This window comes from Dendrobates tinctorius, unplaced genomic scaffold, assembly GCF_039654945.1.
Source record: "Dendrobates tinctorius isolate UK_male_01 unplaced genomic scaffold, ASM3965494v1 ptg000104l, whole genome shotgun sequence".
Lineage (NCBI taxonomy): Eukaryota > Metazoa > Chordata > Amphibia > Anura > Dendrobatidae > Dendrobates > Dendrobates tinctorius.
The window spans coordinates 11,236,864-11,258,007 of record NW_027361772.1 but is presented as its reverse complement, the minus strand read 5'-3'; the positions used below and the strand labels follow the sequence as shown (position 1 = coordinate 11,258,007).

Here is a 21,144-nt window from a genome sequence, read left to right as displayed (position 1 = left end):
ACACTGCACACGGTAGACACAGGAACATTCAGGTCTTTGGAGATGGACTTGTAGCCTTGAGATTGCTCATGCTTCCTCACAATTTGGTTTCTCAAGTCCTCAGACAGTTCTTTGGTCTTCTTTCTTTTCTCCATGCTCAATGTGGTACACACAAGGACACAGGACAGAGGTTGAGTCAACTTTAATCCATGTCAACTGGCTGCAAGTGTGATTTAGTTATTGCCAACACCTGTTAGGTGCCACAGGTAAGTTACAGGTGCTGTTAATTACACAAATTAGAGAAACATCACATGATTTTTCGAACAGTGCCAATACTTTTGTCCACCCTCTTTTTTATGTTTGGTGTGGAATTATATCCAATTTGGCTTTAGGACAATTCTTTTTGTGTTTTTTCATTTAAGACAAATTAAATGAAGATAAAAATACCAAAGAATTTGTGTTTGCAATCATTTTCAGGAAGAAACTGAGTATAATCTGACAGAACTGCAGGGGTGTCAATACTTTTGGCCACAACTGTAGCTGTCTTACCTTGACAGCTGCCCAGCTCTGACTCTCTCCCTGGACTTCTGGTCATGTGACATGGCTGTAGCTAGAATGTAGGGGCTCCTTGCAGGTCCTAACTACAGCCCATACATTCTAGCTGTCTCAGTAGTGAATGTGCTATACTGTATGGGCTGCAGTCAGTTCCTCTTAGCAGCCCATACAGTCCAGCTGATTCACTGCTGAAAATGATACAATGTATGGGCTCCTTCCAGGTATAGCTTCTCCCATGACAAGAGGAGCTGCAGCTGTGCCTGCTGAGGATCACTGGTGAGGTAAGTATGAAAAACGTTTTTTTGTTTCTTTATCAAATTAATTAAATGGGTGAGGGGGCTGCAAATGATGAAAGGGGGGGCTGCCAATGGTGGAGGGGGGCTGCAAATGATGGATGGCGTGCTGCAAATGATGAAAGGGGGGCTGCCAATGATGGAGGGGGTGCTGGAAATGATGGAGCGGGCCTGCAAATGATGGAGGGGGTGCTGGAAATAATGGAGGGGGCTGCAAATGATGGAGCAGGCCTGCAAATGATGGAGCGGGTGCTGGAAATGATGGAGCAGGCCTGCAACTGATGGAGGGGGTGCTGCAAATGATGGAGGGGGTGCTGGAAATGATGGAGGGGGTGCTGGAAATGATGGAGGGGGGCTGCAAATGATGGAGGAGGGGCTGGAAATGATGGAGCAGGTGCTGGAAATGATGGAGGGGGTGCTGGAAATGATGGAGGGGGTGCTGGAAATGATAAAGTGGGGCTGCAAATGATGGAGAGGGCTGCCAATGATGGAGGAGGGGCTGGAAATGATGGAGGAGGGCTGCAAATGATGGAGGGGGCTGCAAATGATGGAGGAGGGCTGCAAATGATGGAGGGGGCTGCAAATGATGGAGGGGGTGCTGGAAATGATGGAGGAGGCTGCAAATGATGGAGGGGGTGCTGGAAATGATGGAGGGGAGCTGGAAATGAAAGTGGGGCTGCAAATGATAGAGGGGGCTGCCAATGATGGAGGGGGGCTGCAGTGCAAATGATGGAGGGGGTGCTGCCAATGATGGAGAGGGGTGCTGCCAATGATGGATGGGGGTGCTGCAAATGATGGATGGGGGTGCTGCAAATGATGATGGGGGGGTGCTGCAGTGCAAATGATGGAGGGGGTGCTGCCAATGATGACAGCGGGGCTGCCAATGATGAAGGGGGGCTACAAATGATGGAGGGGGGCTGCAGTGCAAATGATGGAGGGGGGTGCTGCCAATGATGGAGGGGGGTGCTGCCAATGATGGAGGGGGTGCTGCAGTGCAAATGATGGAGGGGATGCTGCCAATGATGACAGCGGGGCTGCCAATGATGAAGGGGGGCTACAAATGATGGAGGGGGTGCTTAAAATGATGAAAGGGGGGAAGCAAATGATGGAGGGGGTGCTGCAATTTGCAAATTATGGAATGGGGCCTACAAATGTTGGAAGGGGCTGCAAATGATGGAGGGGGGCTGCATATGATGGAGGGGGTGCTGGAAATGATGGAAGGGGCTGCAAATGATGGAGGGGGTGCTGGAAATGATGGAAGGGGCTGCAAATGATGGAGGGGGTGCTGGAAATGATGGAAGGGGCTGCAAATGATGGAGGGGGTGCTGGAAATGATGGAAGGGGATGCAAATGTGGATGGGGTGCTGGAAATGATGGAAGGGGCTGCAAATGATGGAGGAGGCGCTGGAAATGATGGAGGGGTGCTGGAAATGATGGATGGCTTGCTGGAAATGATGGAGGGGGGCTGCATATGATGGAGGGGGTGCTGGAAATGATGGAAGGGGCTGCAAATGATGGAGGAGGCGCTGGAAATGATGGAGGGGTGCTGGAAATGATGGATGGCGTGCTGGAAATGATGGAGGGGGGCTGCAAATGATGGAGGGGGTGCTGGAAATGATGGAGCAGGTGCTGGAAATGATGGAGGGGGTGCTGGAAATGATAAAGTGGGGCTGCAAATGATGGAGGGGGCTGCCAATGATGGAGGAGGGGCTGGAAATGATGGAGGAGGGCTGCAAATGATGGAGGGGGGCTGCAAATGATGGAGGGGGTGCTGGAAATGATGGAGGGGGTGCTGGAAATGATAAAGTGGGGCTGCAAATGATGGAGGGGGCTGCCAATGATGGAGGAGGGGCTGGAAATGATGGAGGAGGGCTGCAAATGATGGAGGGGGTGCTGGAAATGATGGAGGAGGCTGCAAATGATGGAGGGGGTGCTGGAAATGATGGAGGGGAGCTGGAAATGAAAGTGGGGCTGCAAATGATAGAGGGGGCTGCCAATGATGGAGGGGGGCTGCAGTGCAAATGATGGAGGGAGGTGCTGCCAATGATGGAGAGGGGTGCTGCCAATGATGGAGGGGGGTGCTGCCAATGATGGAGGGGGGTGCTGCAAGTGATGGAGGGGGGTGCTGCCAATGATGGAGGGGGGTGCTGCCAATGATGGAGGGGGTGCTGCCAATGATGACAGCGGGGCTGCCAATGATGAAGGGGGGCTACAAATGATGGAGGGGGTGCTGAAAATGATGAAAGGGGGGATGCAAATGATGGAGGGGGGTGCTGCAATTTGCAAATTATGGAATGGGGCCTACAAATGTTGGAAGGGGCTGCAAATGATGGAGGGGGGCTGCATATGATGGAGGGGGTGCTGGAAATGATGGAAGGGGCTGCAAATGATGGGGGGGTGCTGGAAATGATGGAAGGGGCTGCAAATGATGGAGGGGGTGCTGGAAATGATGCAGGGGTGCTGGAAATGATGGATGGCGTGCTGGAAATGATGGAGGGGTGCTGGAAATGATAAATTGGGGCTGCAAATGATGGAGGGGGCTGCAAATGATGGAGGAGGGGCTGGAAATGATGGAGGAGGGCTGCAAATGATGGAGGGGGCTGCAAATGATGGAGGGGGTGCTGGAAATGATGGAGGAGGCTGCAAATGATGGAGGGGGTGCTGGAAATGATGGAGGGGAGCTGGAAATGAAAGTGGGGCTGCAAATGATAGAGGGGGCTGCCAATGATGGAGGGGGGCTGCAGTGCAAATGATGGAGGGGGTGCTGCCAATGATGGAGAGGGGTGCTGCCAATGATGGAGGGGGGTGCTGCAACTGATGGAGGGTGGGTGCTGCAAATGATGGGGGGTGCTGCAGTGCAAATGATGGAGGGGGTGCTGCCAATGATGACAGCGGGGCTGCCAATGATGAAGGGGGGCTACAAATGATGGAGGGGGCTGCAGTGCAAATGATGGAGGGGGGTGCTGCCAATGATGGAGGGGGGTGCTGCCAATGATGGAGGGGGTGCTGCAGTGCAAATGATAGAGGGGGTGCTGCCAATGATGACAGCGGGGCTGCCAATGATGAAGGGGGGCTACAAATGATGGAGGGGGTGCTGAAAATGATGAAAGAGGGGATGCAAATGATGGAGGGGGTGCTGCAATTTGCAAATTATGGAATGGGGCCTACAAATGTTGGAAGGGGCTGCAAATGATGGAGGGGGGCTGCATATGATGATGTGAGGGAGGAGAAAGGGGACTGCACATGAACGAAAGGGGACTGCACATGAAATGGGAGAATGGGGGACTGCAAATGATGAAGTGAGGGGGTAAGGGGGACTGCAAATGAAGAGAGGGGGGAAGGGGGACATCGAATGATGAAGTGAGGGGGACTGCAAATGATGAAATGAGGGACGGGGACAGCAATTGAATTGAAGGTGGGGGATGGGGAGAACAAATGAGGACCTGGGGGGAGCAAATAATGAATTTTCAGGGTGATGGGAGTAAATGATGTATTGAATGTGGGGTAGAGCAGTTGATAATGAATAGAGGGTGGGAGAGAAAGACATGACAATGAATTGAGGCGGAAGGGGCATATAAATATAATGAATTGGGGGAGCGGGAGGCACATAATGGGGGACATTGAGGATGCAGTGACTGGTAATGAATTGGAGGAAGAGTACAGGAGCTAATTAATGTATATATTAGGTGGGGAAATTGCTATTTATTGTTGGTGGGGGCGCAGTGGTGAATTATAATTTATATTTGGAATGGTGGATTATTATATATTAATGGTGGGTGCACGTCTGTATTTAGATGTGTAGTGTAGAAGAAAGGGGAAAAATGGGGAATGTGCTCTGGAAGCCGTGCTCAAGGTAACTTTGTGTTATTTTATGCAGAGATGAGTCCTGGCTGAAAGAAATGATGGCGTTCTGCCCTGCATAAAAAAGAAAAGCAAAGATGAGGGACATCAGCTGGAGACGTCACTGGTGAGTCAGTGTGCTACCTGTACACTGACACTATACACTATAACCTGTTCACTGTGCACTATATACAGAGCTTCTGTGTATAATGTCACAGGTAATCACTGTATTACCTGGACACTGACACTATATACAGAGCTCCTGTGTATAATGTCACTGGTGATCCCTGTATTACCTGTACACTATACACTATATACAGAGCTCCTGTGTATAATGTCACTGGTGATCACTGTATTATCTGTACACTGACACTATATACAGAGCTCCTGTGTATAATGTCACTGGTGATCCCTGTATTACCTGTACACTATATACAGAGCTCCTGTGTATAATGACACTGGTGATCACTGTATTATCTGTACACTGACACTATATACAGAGCTCCTGTGTATAATGTCACTGGTGATCCCTGTATTACCTGTACACTATACACTATATACAGAGCTCCTGTGTATAATGTCACTGCTGATCACTGTATTATCTGTACACTGACACTATATACAGAGCTCATGTGTATAATGTCACTGGTGATCCCTGTATTTACCTGTACACTGACACTATGTACAGAGCTCCTGTGTATAATGTCACTGATGAGCTCTGTATTACCTGTACACTATATACAAAGCTCCTGTGTTTAATGGCATTAGTATTGTGTATTTTTTTTATTAATGATCTGTATTGTAGTATTCGGTCACTATATGGTGGTAATATGTGATCTGGTTATGGTGTGGCAGTATTTCTCCCTGTATGTGGTATTATTTGGCACTATGTGATGGTAATATGTGGTCTGGTCATGGTATGGAGGTATTTGTTCCTCATATATGGTATTATTCGGTTGCTATGTGGTGGTAATATATGGTCTGGTCATGGTGTGACAGTTTTTGTCCCTTGTATGTGGTATTAATGTTCATTCTAAAAAATATAAACGACTCATTCCCTTAAAGAAAAATAAATAAAAATAAACCTAAAAAGAGTATTGGATATTTTAGGAAATGTTTAATAAGTAAGAGTAGAATATGGCCAGGCCAAAAGAGTCTACCTTGTTGTGGTGGTGGCTTAAAAATTCTTTTGGCCAAAACAAAAGCTGCTGGTTATGTATGTGGTAATAAGGGTATTTAGTTAACATAATTTTGATCAAAATAATGTAGAAGCCATCCCGCCACGTCACGGCAACCCTTGTGGGACAGTCCTAACTCTTGTATTTAAAACCTTTCCACTTGTCAAGTGACGTAAAAGTGAACAAGGACAGAGGGACTGAACCACCAGTAATAGTATAGGCCAGACAGGATGGATTTTCCAACTCAGAAACAGGGCGGTCACACCCTTATATGCACAGAATGCACAATGAAACAAATGAGAAACTGGGTCTGAGCAGAAAAAGTAAATTAATGTGCATGCAAAATACAAGAGTTAGGACTTTCTCTGTGTAAAGGTCATGTGTTCATATGCAATTACATTTTGCATGCACATTAATTTACTTTTTCTGCTCAGACCCAGTTTCTCATTTGTTTCTTCATTGTGCATTCTGTGCATATAAGGGTGTGACCGCCCTCTCTTGTGTGACATGCACATAAGGAGCTGTCTTGCATCACGTGCCCATACCAGAAAGCGCCTGTCTTAATCCTGCTCATTTAGACACAGTTCATATGTTCAGGTATTAAATACATTAGATAGGGACTGCTTCAATACGGGTTACCTTGACGTTGGTGAGGCAGCTTGGTATACATTTTTTTGCAAAAAAACGTATCGACTAAATACCCTGTGTTTTGTTATTACCTTTTATCAGCACTTGCTGACTACTGTTATATGTCTTATTGCAAGGTATTTTTGCACATTTGTCATTCTGTGCGTTTTGTTTGTGGTTATGTATGTGGTAATAAGGGTATTTAGTTAACATAATTTTGATCAAAATAATGTAGAAGCCATCCCGCCACGTCACGGCAACCCTTGTGGGACAGTCCTAACTCTTGTATTTAAAACCTTTCCACTTGTCAAGTGACGTAAAAGTGAACAAGGACAGAGGGACTGAACCACCAGTAATAGTATAGGCCAGACAGGATGGATTTTCCAACTCAGAAACAGGGCGGTCACACCCTTATATACACAGAATGCACAATGAAACAAATGAGAAACTGGGTCTGAGCAGAAAAAGTAAATTAATGTGCATGCAAAATACAAGAGTTAGGACTTTCTCTGTGTAAAGGTCATGTGTTCATATGCAATTACATTTTGCATGCACATTAATTTACTTTTTCTGCTCAGACCCAGTTTCTCATTTGTTTCTTCATGTGCATTCTGTGCATATAAGGGTGTGACCGCCCTGTTTCTGAGTTGGAAAATCCATCCTGTCTGGCCTATACTATTACTGGTGGTTCAGTCCCTCTGTCCTTGTTCACTTTTACGTCACTTGACAAGTGGAAAGGTTTTAAATACAAGAGTTAGGACTGTCCCACAAGGGTTGCCGTGACGTGGCGGGATGGCTTCTACATTATTTTGATCAAAATTATGTTAACTAAATACCCTTATTATTACTATTATTACTACCTTTATGCAATTTTTGCAATATGTTTTTTTACTTTTTTATTCCAGGATATTTGTTTTGTGTTTTGTTTTTGGTTTTCTCTGTGTAAAGGTCATGTGTTCATATGCAATTACATTTTGCATGCACATTAATTTACTTTTTCTGCTCAGACCCAGTTTCTCATTGGTTATGTATGTGATCTGGTGTTTGCTGGGAACTGTTAATAGATTGGTGAGGACGTGGTGTAGAAGATGAGTTTTTCCAAGAGCGGGCGGTGGGACTGTGGCAGGCTCGAGGTGTGGAGGCAGAACTGGGGTGGAGCCTGGGTGGAGTCTCAAGGGGTCCCGAAAATGTTGCCAGTATGGGGCCTTGAAATTCCTAGTGGCAGCCCTGACTGTAATCATGTATGTGTTCTGCAGGACTGGTATCTACCAATATACGGTTCCTGTAAGGTGGGACTAGTGCTCTTTTTAGTAGCTTTTGTTTTTTTTATTTATTTAGTAACAGCGTAATGTGTTTCGGTCATTATGTAGTAGAAGGTGTATGGTGGTGTCATTGGTCTGATTAGAGTGTTTTGTTATGTAGAGGTAATGGTAATATTATATTATGTATTCGCAGTGTGGTGGTGATGGTAGTGGGCATTGTGCAGACGTATTGTTTTGGCCTTTTATAGTAGTAATGTTGATCATATTGGTCTTTGCATTGTGTGTTTTTGGGTAGCAACTGTGGTATACTGTAATTATATATACATGCTATTTTAAATGGCTAAAGGTTGGTCTTATGGGGAGACATGCTTTTTGGGGCTTGGGCCCTTGAGCTTTAAGGACCATGGCAATGGCCCTGCCATATTGTGTGTTTAAATGTCCGTGTTTCTGGAGTTGTATGTTTGTAAGTAAGCTCAGTTATGGTAACATATCTAAGCAGTAACCTTGGTTCTGATACTGTATTGATGTAGTAATCTCGATTCTGGTACAATATGTATACCATAAGCTTGGTTCTGTTTCTGTATCTTGTAGTAGACATAGTAAGCTCTGTTCTGCTTCCTTATCTCTGAAGTAAGCTCGGTTCTGCTCCCATATCTCTGGAGTCAGCTCCGTTCTGCTCCCATATCTCTGGAGTAAAGGTACTGTCAGGATCGCTGGTACATCGCTAAGTGGTCGCTAGTGAGCTGCCACACAGGCAGATCTCACCAGCGACATCGCTGGGGTCGGGGGTCGCTACTTACCTGTCACACTAGGCGATCCTGACGTCCTCCCACCCGGCTCCACGCTCGTCGCTCGTCTCTCCACAGGAAGCTCCAGCAGGAAGCTGACGACGAGAAACAGTCCTGGATGTTCTCGCGCGATCAGCGATAATCAGCGGGGGGAGCGGGTCGTAGGTAAGTATCAGACACAGCGATATCGCTAGCAATATCGCTATAACGTCACAACTTATAGCGATATTGCTAGCGATATCGCTTAGTGTGACAGCACCTTAAGCTCCGTTCTGCTCCCATATCTCTGGAGTAAGCTTGCTTCTGCTCCCATATCTCTGTAGTAAGCTCGATTCTGCTCCCTTATCTCTGTTGTAAACTCGGTTCTGCTCCCTTATCTCTGTAGTAAGCTCGGTTCTACTCCTTTATTTCTGTAGTAAGCTCGGTTCTGCTTCCATACCTCTGTAGTCAGCTTCCTTCTGATACAGTATCTATGTAGGCGGCAAGCTTGGTTCTGCTCCCATATCTCTGTAGTAAGCTCTATTTTGCTCCCTTATCTCTGTTGTAAATTTGGTTCTGCTCCCTTATCTCTGTAGTAAGCTCGGTTCTACTCCTTTATTTCTGTAGTAAGCTTGGTTCTGCTTCCATAGCTCTGTAGTAAGCTCTGTTCTGTTCCCATATCTCTGTAATAAGCTCGGTTCTGCTTCCATATCTCTGTAGTCAGCTAGCTTCTGTTACAATATCTATGTAGGCAGCAAGCTTGGTTCGGCTCCCATATCTCTGTAGTAAGCTCTGTTCTGCTCCCATATCTCTGTAGTAAGCTCCACTCTTTTCCCATTTCTCTGTAGTAAGCTTGGTTCTGCTCCCATATCTCTGTAGTAAGCTCCAGTCAGTTTCCTTGTCTACGTAGCAATCTTGGTTCCGGTCTCGTGTCTATGTAGTCAGCTTGCTTCTGTTACAGTATCACTGTAGGTGTGGCATCCCTGAGGCTCAGTCGCCACAGAGGTACTGCACCTTCTCCTAAGGTGTAGTGCCCCACCATCCAGGTAAGATGGGAACTCCTTTCCACGCTCCAACACTCGCTCCCCACACCACAGGGTAGTTCTGCACAACCACATTGCGGGTCAGTGCTTAGAGAGTAGCAGAGCACCTCTGGTGGTTCCCTGCATGGAACACTGGATGTGCTGGGAGGTGGGTGGAGTTTAGATACATAAAAGAGTGGGAAAGTATAGGATGAGTGTTCAGTCAGTCGGGTTGAGTCTGACAGAAGGTCAGTGAGGAAGGAAGCCACTCGGGAGGAGTGGGGATCCCTGGAAGAAGGGATGGAGGAAGGAGTGCTGCAGCTGCCTCAGTGATCTGAGCCAGCTGGCATGGGAAAGGAACAGAAGGAGAAAGATGTAGAACTGCAACCTAAGCTTCCATAAGAGAGAAAGACAAGTACGGAACGAAGGAGTAGGAGAACAGAGAGGACGTGGGTTAATAGAGGAACCCTGCCTATAGGTTCTCAGCACAAGGCCGGGGTCCGGTCCCCAAGGTTGTATGGACACTTATGGTTCTGCAGCAGACACCGGTGGAGTAGTTGGCTGTAAATGCACTACTCCCAACTAAGACTTGGGGCACAACAGCAATTGAATAGAGAGCCAGGATTCCAGAGAAAGGAGTCCCCGAGAGAGGCTACAGCTGTCTGCCATACGAGTAGAGTTAACTGGGTAGTTAGCGTGCACTCTAGTCAAATATAGACGAGGTGCAGGTGCAACGGACCAGTAGGTCCTAATTACAAGTTAATTAAATTCACCGCACACTCAAACAGACTTTATGCAAATAGGTGTTCATTTTATTACATGTGGGAGCCAAACAGGAATATAGCACACAGTGGAAGCGATATAAATAAAAGATGTTTCGGCTCAGACCGAGCCTTTATCATATTATCGCTTATTCCAATATTGGAGGTTTGTATAGGGTGCAGAAGGAGAGGAGAATCTCTCAAGAAGAAATACCAAGATAAATGGCTGATGTGTGCTGAGAGAAGGAAGACGCCACCACTGACACCCTATACAAACCTCCAATATTGGAATAAGCGATAATATGATAAAGGCTCGGGCTGAGCCGAAACGTCTTTTATTTATATCGCTTCCACTGTGTGCTATATTCCTGTTTGGCTCCCACATGTAATAAAATGAACACCTATTTGCATACGAGTAGAGTTGTCAGGAACATCTGACAGGAGGAACTCCAGAGTACCACAGTACTGGAGAGCTTCACACTTTAAGGTGCAATAGAGGAGTCGCTCAGGAAAGGTACATGTTGGCGGAGTGTTGGAGAGGAGCTTTCCATCTGGCCTGGAGGTTGGCTGAGTCTCTGACCCGGAGCACACGGCCTGGAGGCAGGCACCCTTGTGTACTGCAGACTGTGAGTAAAGCCTTGGAACTGCAAGCCTTGGTGTCCTCCATTCATTCCTGCGCCAACCCGCTCAGCACCACTACATCTGGGTACCATCCTTTACACTGTCTGCGCCTTTCCACAACCATTACAACTGCACTGCCCTGGGACATCAGCCCTGCCTGTGGAGGGCTATACCATCACTGCTGCATCCCACCATCTGTCCCAGAGGATTTGTCTGCAGCGTCGGCTTAACACCTCCCTTGCTGAGTACCACAGGTGGCGTCACGAACTATTCCATTCCATTAAATACATTACATTCCGCCATTGACTTAGGCGCCCAGGGCCATGGTCCGGGTCACCGCTGCTGTGACACGTTCCCCTGATATATATGCAGCTAGCTCCGTTCTGTTCCCATATCTATGTACCAGCCTGTTATTAAAGCCTGTTATCTCTGCTGCTTTAATGAAGCGGCCAGAGATAAGCAGGGCAAAAGCACCGCAACTGGAGGGCCACTGGCTTGTGATTGCCCCCCAGACTGAAAAGTGCCAGCCAGCCCCTGGTCCCCAAGGATTTGGCCTAAAGGCCTCCGTACATATGCGACTAATGTCAACAGGTTCATCCTACATTCTAACATGAATGGAACAACTGAGTGTCGAGGGAGAAGGCAGTTACACATACGAACGTCCGCTCCTGTGTATATTAGAGATGGCCTAGATGGCTGTTGGATGAACGATCAGCTGAAGCAAGGTTCGGCCGATAGACATCCAATGTGTTTGGTGGGCATAAAAGGGTTGTCTGGCCTCAGGTTACAAGTCTGCAGTCACTCTATGTGACTGTATACTTGTGAATTTACACATCACTCGCTCTGCATGCTGTGAGGATTCTAACCTCTGGGAGCATGACCGCAAGAATATGATTTACATACAAGTGGTCACATACCAACTAGACGTGCGCATGTGTATTGAGTGAGGCCGGACACGTCTAGTTGGAATGCGTCTGGAAGTATGAAAATTGCATACTGGCGGTCGCACTACCTTCCGCACCCAGCACTGGAGAATTCTTGTGAATCCAATGTGAGGATTCATACTGTATTTCTGCAGTCACACAGAGTGACTGCAAACTTATTGCCTAAAGCTGGACAACCCCTTTTAAAGAGAACCTTCAGTACCCTTGACCACAGCAGACCCTTTCACTGTACAGGCATTGTATGACGGTATTATTTAGAGTGAATAGCAAATATGTGCGGGAAATATTATTACATGAGCACTAAATAGAATTATTTTACTAGTATTTAGATACTGTATGGAAGTATTATTTATACACTGTTTGCGGGTTTTATGATTTGGTCACTGATATGTAGGCTTTATTTGTTTTTGAATCAATAGTTGGGTAAAAAGTATATATGTATCTGTATATAAACATTATATATACATATATTTTTTATATAACAAGAACAGCTGTCAAGATAATTGAGGACCCTACTTTTCTTTTTGCTTAGGACTCAATTTTCTATAAAACTGTCCCTATCCCAAGTTGTAAATTTGATATGCAAGTCTTCACTGCCTGTATCGACCACCTGGAATGGTCTTTGCAATGTCGTGATGTCTGACATTACGTGTCACTTTACAATTGATTAACTTTGCAAAACTAATCATTTCTTAAAAATGGAGTAACAAAGGAGTTGGTGTGCATTATGGCAAGGCCTGGAAGGAGGATTCTTACTTGTCTGATGACAGAGAGTAGGGCTAAAATCTCTACCCAAAAGTTTTCTTTAGGGTAATTGTTGTGAAGTTTTGTTTTAGTTTATAAAAATTCCTGCTAAAAATCATAAATGGCTGAAAAAAAAAACTTGCTCTTGCTTCAAACAATCAATCTCACCAGTGGCATTGTATCCTGGGGAAGATGGACTGAAGCCCACAGACTCGGTGATCAGCGTGTTGTATGGGCTGCTGCCAACACGACTCTGCAACACAGGATTTGTCAGCAAGTGGTTTCCCATTGTGCCTGGGGGGAGACGATAAACAATTGTCAGTCTTCTGGATCCAGGACCAGGAAGACATAAGGAAATGTCTTGTAATACCGTACATAAGACATCGGCAACCACTGACACACACCTCTGTTGAGAGTCGGGGTGCTGTTGAGGTCTCCAGCGATGAAGGACGATTCTGTCTGTTTCCTCACTGTATCGTTCCACATCCTGCGGATTCGGCTCTGGGTGTAATATCGACTATTAACAGTTGACTTCAAGGTGCCATGTTCAGCTCCTGGGCCCCTCACGCAACAGTATGAGTGTCTCAGACATTTACTGTACTCTTTATGTACCTGTATAGGCAGTGGATTCACAATATTAACATTGAGGTAGCCTACGGGACCGAACTAAACTAGGCACAATTCTGGGGCATCCTGACTCCTCGATATCTAAGCATCCCTCAGCACCATTGTGGTTTGGTGTGACGTCCTAGAGAAACTATGCAATGATGCAGTGCAGTGTTCCCAACTTGTGGCTCTTGCTGCTGAAAAACGAACTTTTCCAGCAATCCCTGACACCCACAGCCCTTGGGAGCTCTATTTTTGCTACCCCCACATGTTAAAGACTACTATTTTAGAGATTGATACATATGGACCAGAAAAGAAATCTTGTAAATAGCAGCTAAACATTTTTTATATAAGGGTCCAAAATCCAAGGCACCAAACATTCTCCACTAATCAATTGGTTTATTAACCCCTATATGACGGAGCCCTTTTTCGTTTTTTTGTTTCTGTTTTTTGCTCCCCTTCTTCCCAGAGCCATAACTTTTTTATTTTTCCATCAATATGGCCGTGTGAGGGCTTGTTTTTTTGTGGGACGAGTTGTACTTTTGAACAACACCATTGGTTTTACCATATCGTGTACTCAAAAACGGGAAAAAAATCCAAGTACGGTGAAATTGCAAAAAAAGTGCAATTCCACAACTGTTTTTTGGAATTTTATTTTACCAAGTTCACCAAATGCTAAAACTGACCTGCCACTATGATTCTCCAGGTCATTACGAGTTCATAGACACCAAACATGTCTAGGTTCTTTTTTATTTAAGTGGTGAAAATAAAATCCAAAATTTGTTTTAAAAAAAATTGCATCATTTTCTGAGACCCGTAGCGTCTCCATTTTTCGTGATCTCGGGTTGGGTGAGGGCTTATTTTTTGTGCACCGAGCTGATGTTTTTAATGATACCATTTTGGTGCAGATACGATCTTTTGATCACCCATTATCACATTGTAATGCAATGATGTGGCCACCAAAACAAACCTAATTCTGGAGTTTTGACTTTTTTCTCATTACACCGTTTAGCAATCGGGTTAATTCTTTTATTACATTGATAGATTGTGTGATTCTGAACGTGGTGATACCAAATATGTGTATGTTTGATTTTTCTTATTTTTAATTTTGAATGGGGCGAAAGGGGGGTGATTTGAACTTTTATATATTTTTTTTTAAGTTTTTTATATTTTTAAAAACATTTTTTTTTACTTTTGGTATGCTTAAGTTGCCAGAAGTTGCCATAACCCAATCTCCTCTACTACATACAGGCGATGATCAGATCGCCTGTGCGTAGCAGAATTACTGACTTGCTATGAGCCCCGACCACCGGGCGACGATCATAGCAATCCGACAGTGAAAACCATAGAGGTCTGCTGGAGACCTCTGGTTGTCATGCCCACCCATCAGTGATCCGCGATCACGTGACGTGGTCACCAATGGGCGAGATTTCCGGCACGCGTTAAATGCCACTGTCAGAGTTTGACAGCGGCATATAACGGGGTTAACAGTCGCGGTTGGTTCGCAATTCCGCCTGCGGCTGTTGCGGGCACATATCAGCTGTTCAAAACATGTGCCGGAAAAGATGCACTGGAGCCCACATCAAAGGGGGAGACACGACAAGCGCAGTACTAGTACGGTGCATGTCATGAAGGGGTTAAGTTACAGCATACAAGGAGCAAATAACATGCAACATTTCAGCCACATAGGGTCTTTGTCAAGCCAAAAGTGAAAGGAATGTACACTTATTGACTTGACGAAGGCCCTATATGGCCGAAACGTTGCATGTTATTTGGTCTGTGTATGCTGTAACTTAATAAATCGATTAATCGGAGGAGATTGTCTGGTGCCTTGGATTTTGGAGCATTGGATGATTTGACCATGGGGTGGAGAGTTGTACCAAGCTTGCAAGACTGTAAAGTAGTTCTTGGGAGAGTACAAATTGTAAACTTTTTATATAGTTATGTTCCATCCAAGTTATAATTTTTTGTAATATACTTTATTACCTAATTTTGCTTTCTTCTGTCCCAGAATAATATGCTGCAGTGCTGTCTTAATGACCAGGATATGTCCTTTTAGAAGCTGCTTTCAATTGCTGCTCTGCAATATCTTCACACTATATTCAAACAGTCTGTGTATGGAAATTCCCCTATCCGAGTTCCAGGGTATGGGGAGAAGAGAGGCTCAAATAGGGGCATTCCAATACACATACTGGCTCAATATAGTATATGGATCTTTGCTGAGCAGCAGTTGACAGGCGCTTCTCAAGCAGCATAAATTGGCCATTGAAGCAGCACTGCAGCGTAATGTTCAGGGAAAAATGAAGCAAAATTAGGTAATGAAGAGTATTACAAAAATGTATAACTTTGGAATGTTGCTAGGATAATTAAAGGGTATCTGTCACCAGGTTTTTGCCACCTAACCTAAGAACATCATAATGTAGGGACAGAGATTCCAGCGATGTAGGAGATTCTCACTAGAGGATTAGTAAACCTGCTGTCAGGTAGTCCAACCACACCCCCACCACTGATTGTTAGCTTTCTGCCTATGCACAGTATACAATGAAAACTGTCAATCAGTGATGTTGGTGGAATTATACAGACTTCAGCATTGAGAGCACAGCTAATTCTGTAACAGTTAAAATAGATTTTAATCAAAACTACAGCAAGCAGTAAAGTAAGTGATACATCGCTGGTATCAGGGGCTCAACTTCTACATCATGCTGCTCTCAAATGAGGTAGTAAAAACCTGGTGATAAGTAAAAAAAAAGTTTCTGTTTAAAGGAAGACAGCTACAGTAGTTTTTCCAAACTAGTAGTGCTCAATGTTTTTAAGATGGAACCTTTTTTCAGTACAGTGATGTATGTACCGTGTATCTAGGCTGTCTCCAGTGGTGCAGCTCTCATACTGACCTTACATTGTGTGTTTGCCATTATGTGTTATGTAAAAGAGTACTACTTTGCATTTGCTCTATGTACCAAAAATAAGCGTTTTGGCAGTTAGTGAGTTCCAAGTGTTGCAGGTTTTCTAGGTATCTGTAGAGTATAATTGCAGTTGAGTGTCCTTCAGCTAAGGCCATGTTATTTGTGAGATTCCCCGCAAGCTTCATGTTACAAATGTGATGCACTGAACGCTAACCTTCTTCTGGAGAGCGCAATGGAAAATAAAGATGAACAAGCCTTGTAGAGCATTAAAGGTCGTAAAGAGATAAGCCAGAACCAGAGACTCCTTATTAATGAACAGAAGTCCGAATGCCCAAGTGAGACCAAGAAGGAAGAGCAACGTGACAGCTCCCAAAGCCCAGGACCTAAGAAAGGAGAAAAACAAAACACATATGTTCTTTAAAACAAAGCTAAAAAGAAAGGGAGAAGCCAAAAGCATTGAGAGTAGGGAGGAACACAGAAGAGAAGATGTAGGATTTGGCAAGAGCTCTCACTTGATGTTCTCCAAGCGGCTGGAATCTGGCTTTAGGACAGAAGAGGAGCGCAGCATCTTGTGAAGAGTGACCAAGAGGATTAGGAGGTTCACCTGGAGTGAAAAAATATAGACTTTAGCATGGGAGGATGCGTGGTAACGTAGGATAGGAGGCCCCTGTTTGCCTCATTCAATGACCATTGGGACAATTCCTCAGGATAGGAGGCCCCTGTTTGCCCCATTCAATGACCATTGGGACAATTCCTCAGTCCGTTGTCCAGTGACAGGGGCACCACCAAACAGAAGAGGGCCCCTGTGCAACAACAATATATGGGCCCTTTGCAGTCTATTAGCTCATCACAAACCCACTTAGATCTGGAGGTGGATGTGGCTCACTTACCTCTTGGGCCCCTCCACGAGTGCCCAGGTGGCACCAATAATAATAAATAATCTTTATTTTTATATAGCGCTAACATATTCCGCAGTGCTTTACAGTTTGCACACATTTTCATCACTGTCCCCGATGGGGCTCACAATCTAAATTCCCTATCAGTATGTCTTTGGAGTGTGGGAGGAAACCGGAGTACCCGGAGGAAACCCACGCAACATGGGGAGAACATACAAACTCCTTGCAGATGTTGTCCTTGCTGGGATTCGAACCAGCTAACCACTGAGCCACCGTGCTGCTAATGGTATGTCCACCTGTCCTTGTGGACAGTGTAGTCCTACCAATTACATAATCGATTATGGAACAGGGGATGGCACAAACCTGACCTTGCCCCACCACCCTCCATGAGGTCCCATAGTAGAGGGGTTCTCCTCCCCCATTATGCATAACCTATGCCCCTCATATAAGGTTACTTTCAGCGAAGCAATTTTTTTTTATGTTTGGTTGTTGAATTCTGTATCTGTGGCACCCCTGAGGATTCAGTTGCCACAGAGGTACTGCACCTCCACCTGACGTGTGGTACCCCACCATCCAGGTAGGTTGGAGGCTCCTGACCACGCTCCAACACTTGCATCCCACACAACACAGTAGTTCAGCAAAGCCACATTGCGGCTCCCTGCTTGGAGTATAGCAGAGCACCTTTGGTAGCTCCCTGCTTGGAACACGAAACGTGCTGGGAGGCGGGTGGAGTTAGAATACATAAAAGAGCGGGAAGGTTTAGGATTTCAGATCAGTCATTCAGAGAGAGAGAGGAGTGAGGAGTGAAGATCCCTGGGAGAGGGATGGAGGAAGGAGGTGCTGCAGCAGACCTCAGTGACCTGGGTCTGCTGGCACAGGAAAGGAAAGAAGGAGAAAGACATTGAACAGAATCCTGATCTTCCATAAGAAGGAAAGACTAGTACGGAACGAAGGAGTAAAAGGGAACAGAGGACGTGGGTTAGGAGAGAACCCTTCCTAGAAGTTCTAAGCGCAAGGCCGGGGCCCGGTCCCCGAGGTTGTATGGATACTAATGGTCCTGCAGCAGACACCGGTGGAGTAGTGAGCTGTAAATGCACTACTCCCATCAAAGACTTGGGGGCACAACAGCAACTTGGATAGTGAGCCGGGACTCAGGAGTAAGGAGTCCCCGAAGCAGGCTACAGCTGTCTGCCGTACAAGTATGGTACTTGGGAACATCTGTCAGGAGAAACTCCAGTGTAACTCAGTACTAGGAGTACTTCACACCAAAGGCGCTATAAGAGGAGATGTTCAGAAAGGCACATGTTGGCGGAGTGTTGGAAGGGAGCATTCCATCTGACCTGGAGGTTGACTGAGTCCCTGACCCGGAGGACACAGCACGGAGGCAGGCACCTGTGTGTACTACAGACTGTGAATAATGCTTTGGAACTACATGCCCTGGTGTCCTCTAATTATTCCTGCGCTAACACACCCTGCACCACTACAGCGGGGTACCAGCTTCTACACCGCCTGTGCCTCTCCTCTATCCCTACATCTACACTGCCCTGGGACTACAGCTTCACCTGTGGGGAGCTTCACCATCTTGGCTGCAACACACCACCAGCCCCAGAGGACCTGCATGCAGCGTCGGCTTAACATCTCACTTGCCGAACACCACAGGTGGCGTCACGAACTATTCATTTAATCAACTACATTCCACCATTCAAACTTCCCCTATTAATTGGGCGCCCAGGGCCACGGACCGGGTCACCGCTGCTGTGACACATCCCGCTGACACCGGCCTGGTACCGAGTACCCCACAGCCCTGGGAGGGCGACCATTATCTTCTCATAATTATGTAGAGCTGAAAAAAAAATATGTAAAACATAAAATAAATGAATGTGGCATTATAGACTAGAACGCTTCCCACAAACTCTCTACAACCTGAACCTGGACCTGCATACGGAATGATATCCATATTTTGCCACAAGTGTAAAATGCCCTTGTCAGAGCAAGTCTTAGTGTAGTAGAAAACATACGGAGACTGCGCCTTATAACGCCGCAGGGCCGATCTGCCATCAAAGTTCTGCTCCAGCGGAGTCAGTCTGCCATCACTTAAAAAATACAACCCTTAAGCTGTATTGAAAACTGTATATTAATTAAAATACCTAATTGGTCCTAGGAGGGAACTATTGTCATATTTTTCCCCTTTAATTTCTACATTTTTATTGCAAGCATCATTTGGTTAAAACCTGATGGTTGAAATTAACTTCTCAAAAGCAAGAAAGTCAGTAACAGATGTGCCGTACTTGTATCCTTCGGAGCTACACATGAGACTCGAGCTTCCCTATACAGTACAGATGTAGTAGCGCTGAGAATGTACTTTAGGGCTCGCTCACACCGCAGATTTTTTATATGATAGCACTAAGACCAATGTTAGTCAATGGGGCAATGCTGATGACTGATTTTTTCAATGACAGAATCTGAAATTGGATGCCACTCCGCCCATTCATGTCACTCAATGCTTAACGCATACTTGTGGTCACATGGCCGCCATTCCCAGTGCTCACACCGGAGAATCCTCACAGTGTGCGCAATGTGAGGATTCACAAGTCGAATCCCGACAGTGTGCAGTTTGAGAGATGTGAGAATTCACAAGTCAAATTCCCATAGTGTGCGCGATGCGAGGATTCACAAGTCGAATCCCCACAGTGTGCAGTGTGCGCGATGCAAGGATTCACAAGTCCAATCTTCACAGTGTGCATTGTGCCCGATGTGAAGATTCACAGGTCGAATCCCCACAGTGTGCAGTGTGTGCAATGTGAGGATTCACAAGTCGAATCTTCACAGTGTGCATTGTGCCCGATGTGAAGATTCACAGGTCGAATCCCCACAGTGTGCAGTGTGTGCGATGCGAGGATTCACAAGTCGAACCCCACAGTGTGCATTGTGCGCGATGCGAGGATTCACAAGTCGAATCCCCACAGTGTGCAGTGTGTGCGATGCAAGGATTCACAAGTCGAATCTTCACAGTGTGCACGATGCGAGGATTCACAAGTCCAATCTTCACATTGTGCAGTGTGCCCGATGCGAAGATTCACAGGTCGAATCCCCACAGTGTGCACAATGTGAGGATTCACAAGTGAAATTTTCACAGTGTGCAGTGTGCGTGATGCGAGGATTCACAAGTCGAATCTTCACAGTGTGCAGCGTGCACGATGCGAGGATTCACAAGTCGAATCTTCACAGTGTGCAGCGTGCACGATGCGAGGATTCACAAGTCGAATCTTCACAGTGTGCATTGTGCCCGATGCGAAGATTCACAAGTCAAATCCCCACAGTGTGCAGTGTGCGCAATGTGAGGATTCACAAGTCAAATCTTCACAGTGTGCATTGTGCCCGATGTGAAGATTCACAAGTCAAATCCCCAGTGTGCGCGATGTGTGGATTCACAAGTCGAAACCTCACAGTGTGTAGTGTGTGCGATGTGAGGCTTCACAAGTCTGCAGTCACATAGAATGACTACAGACTAGTCATTTTAGAACGGACAACCCCTTTAAGCAATAGTCCATGTCCAAAGTGACTTCTAGGTTTTTGCTTATTGGGGAATGTTTTTGATAAAGCGAAATGAATGATATTTGAGATGTCCAGTGGTTCCTTAGTTACTATATCTCAAATATTCTGAATTTGCAATCTGCAAGACTTATACTCTCCGGGTTTAATAAATCTTATTTAATAAATCTTAATCATCGTATAATGAAAAGTGCTGCAACTTTTTAATACATAGTTGTTTAATTTTGTCACCGTTTTCGAGATCTCTGTTGTCTGTGGCCGAAAAACCTGCACACTCCTAATATTTTTCACAGCTGGTTGTTTGCTGCAATTGTATTATATCCTTTATGAGCTAAGGTATCGGATACATTTTGCCAAAGTAAACTAAAATAGTTTTATAACTTTCAATTATGCAATGATTAAATTATATTTACATAAATCCAGAAAGATCCCACGATGAATATTAGATGAGTTTTTGATGTTGCAGATTCTCTGTACCTATTAAATAAATTTGTTTCATTGCGTTTTTTTCTTCTTTTTTTTTTAGCACGTTTTTGATGCTGCGTTTTTTCTCTTTTTTTGATATGTCATGTTTTTATTCCAATGTAAGTCTAT

The 21,144-nt window shown here is 45.4% G+C and overlaps 1 protein-coding gene across 1 annotated transcript in view; it reads right to left on the bottom strand.

The window, feature by feature from the left end:
- The window catches only part of ADGRL1 (adhesion G protein-coupled receptor L1), a 511,328-nt gene that overhangs the window by 12,984 nt on the left and 477,200 nt on the right, over positions 1–21,144 (bottom strand). The window contains exons 17-20 of the mRNA XM_073588731.1: positions 16,615–16,706; positions 16,317–16,485; positions 12,998–13,205; positions 12,762–12,887 (exon numbers count right to left, since the gene is read on the bottom strand). Of these exons, the coding sequence (XP_073444832.1) occupies positions 12,762–12,887; positions 12,998–13,205; positions 16,317–16,485; positions 16,615–16,706 (595 nt within the window). The remainder of the gene's footprint in view (positions 1–12,761; positions 12,888–12,997; positions 13,206–16,316; positions 16,486–16,614; positions 16,707–21,144) is intronic.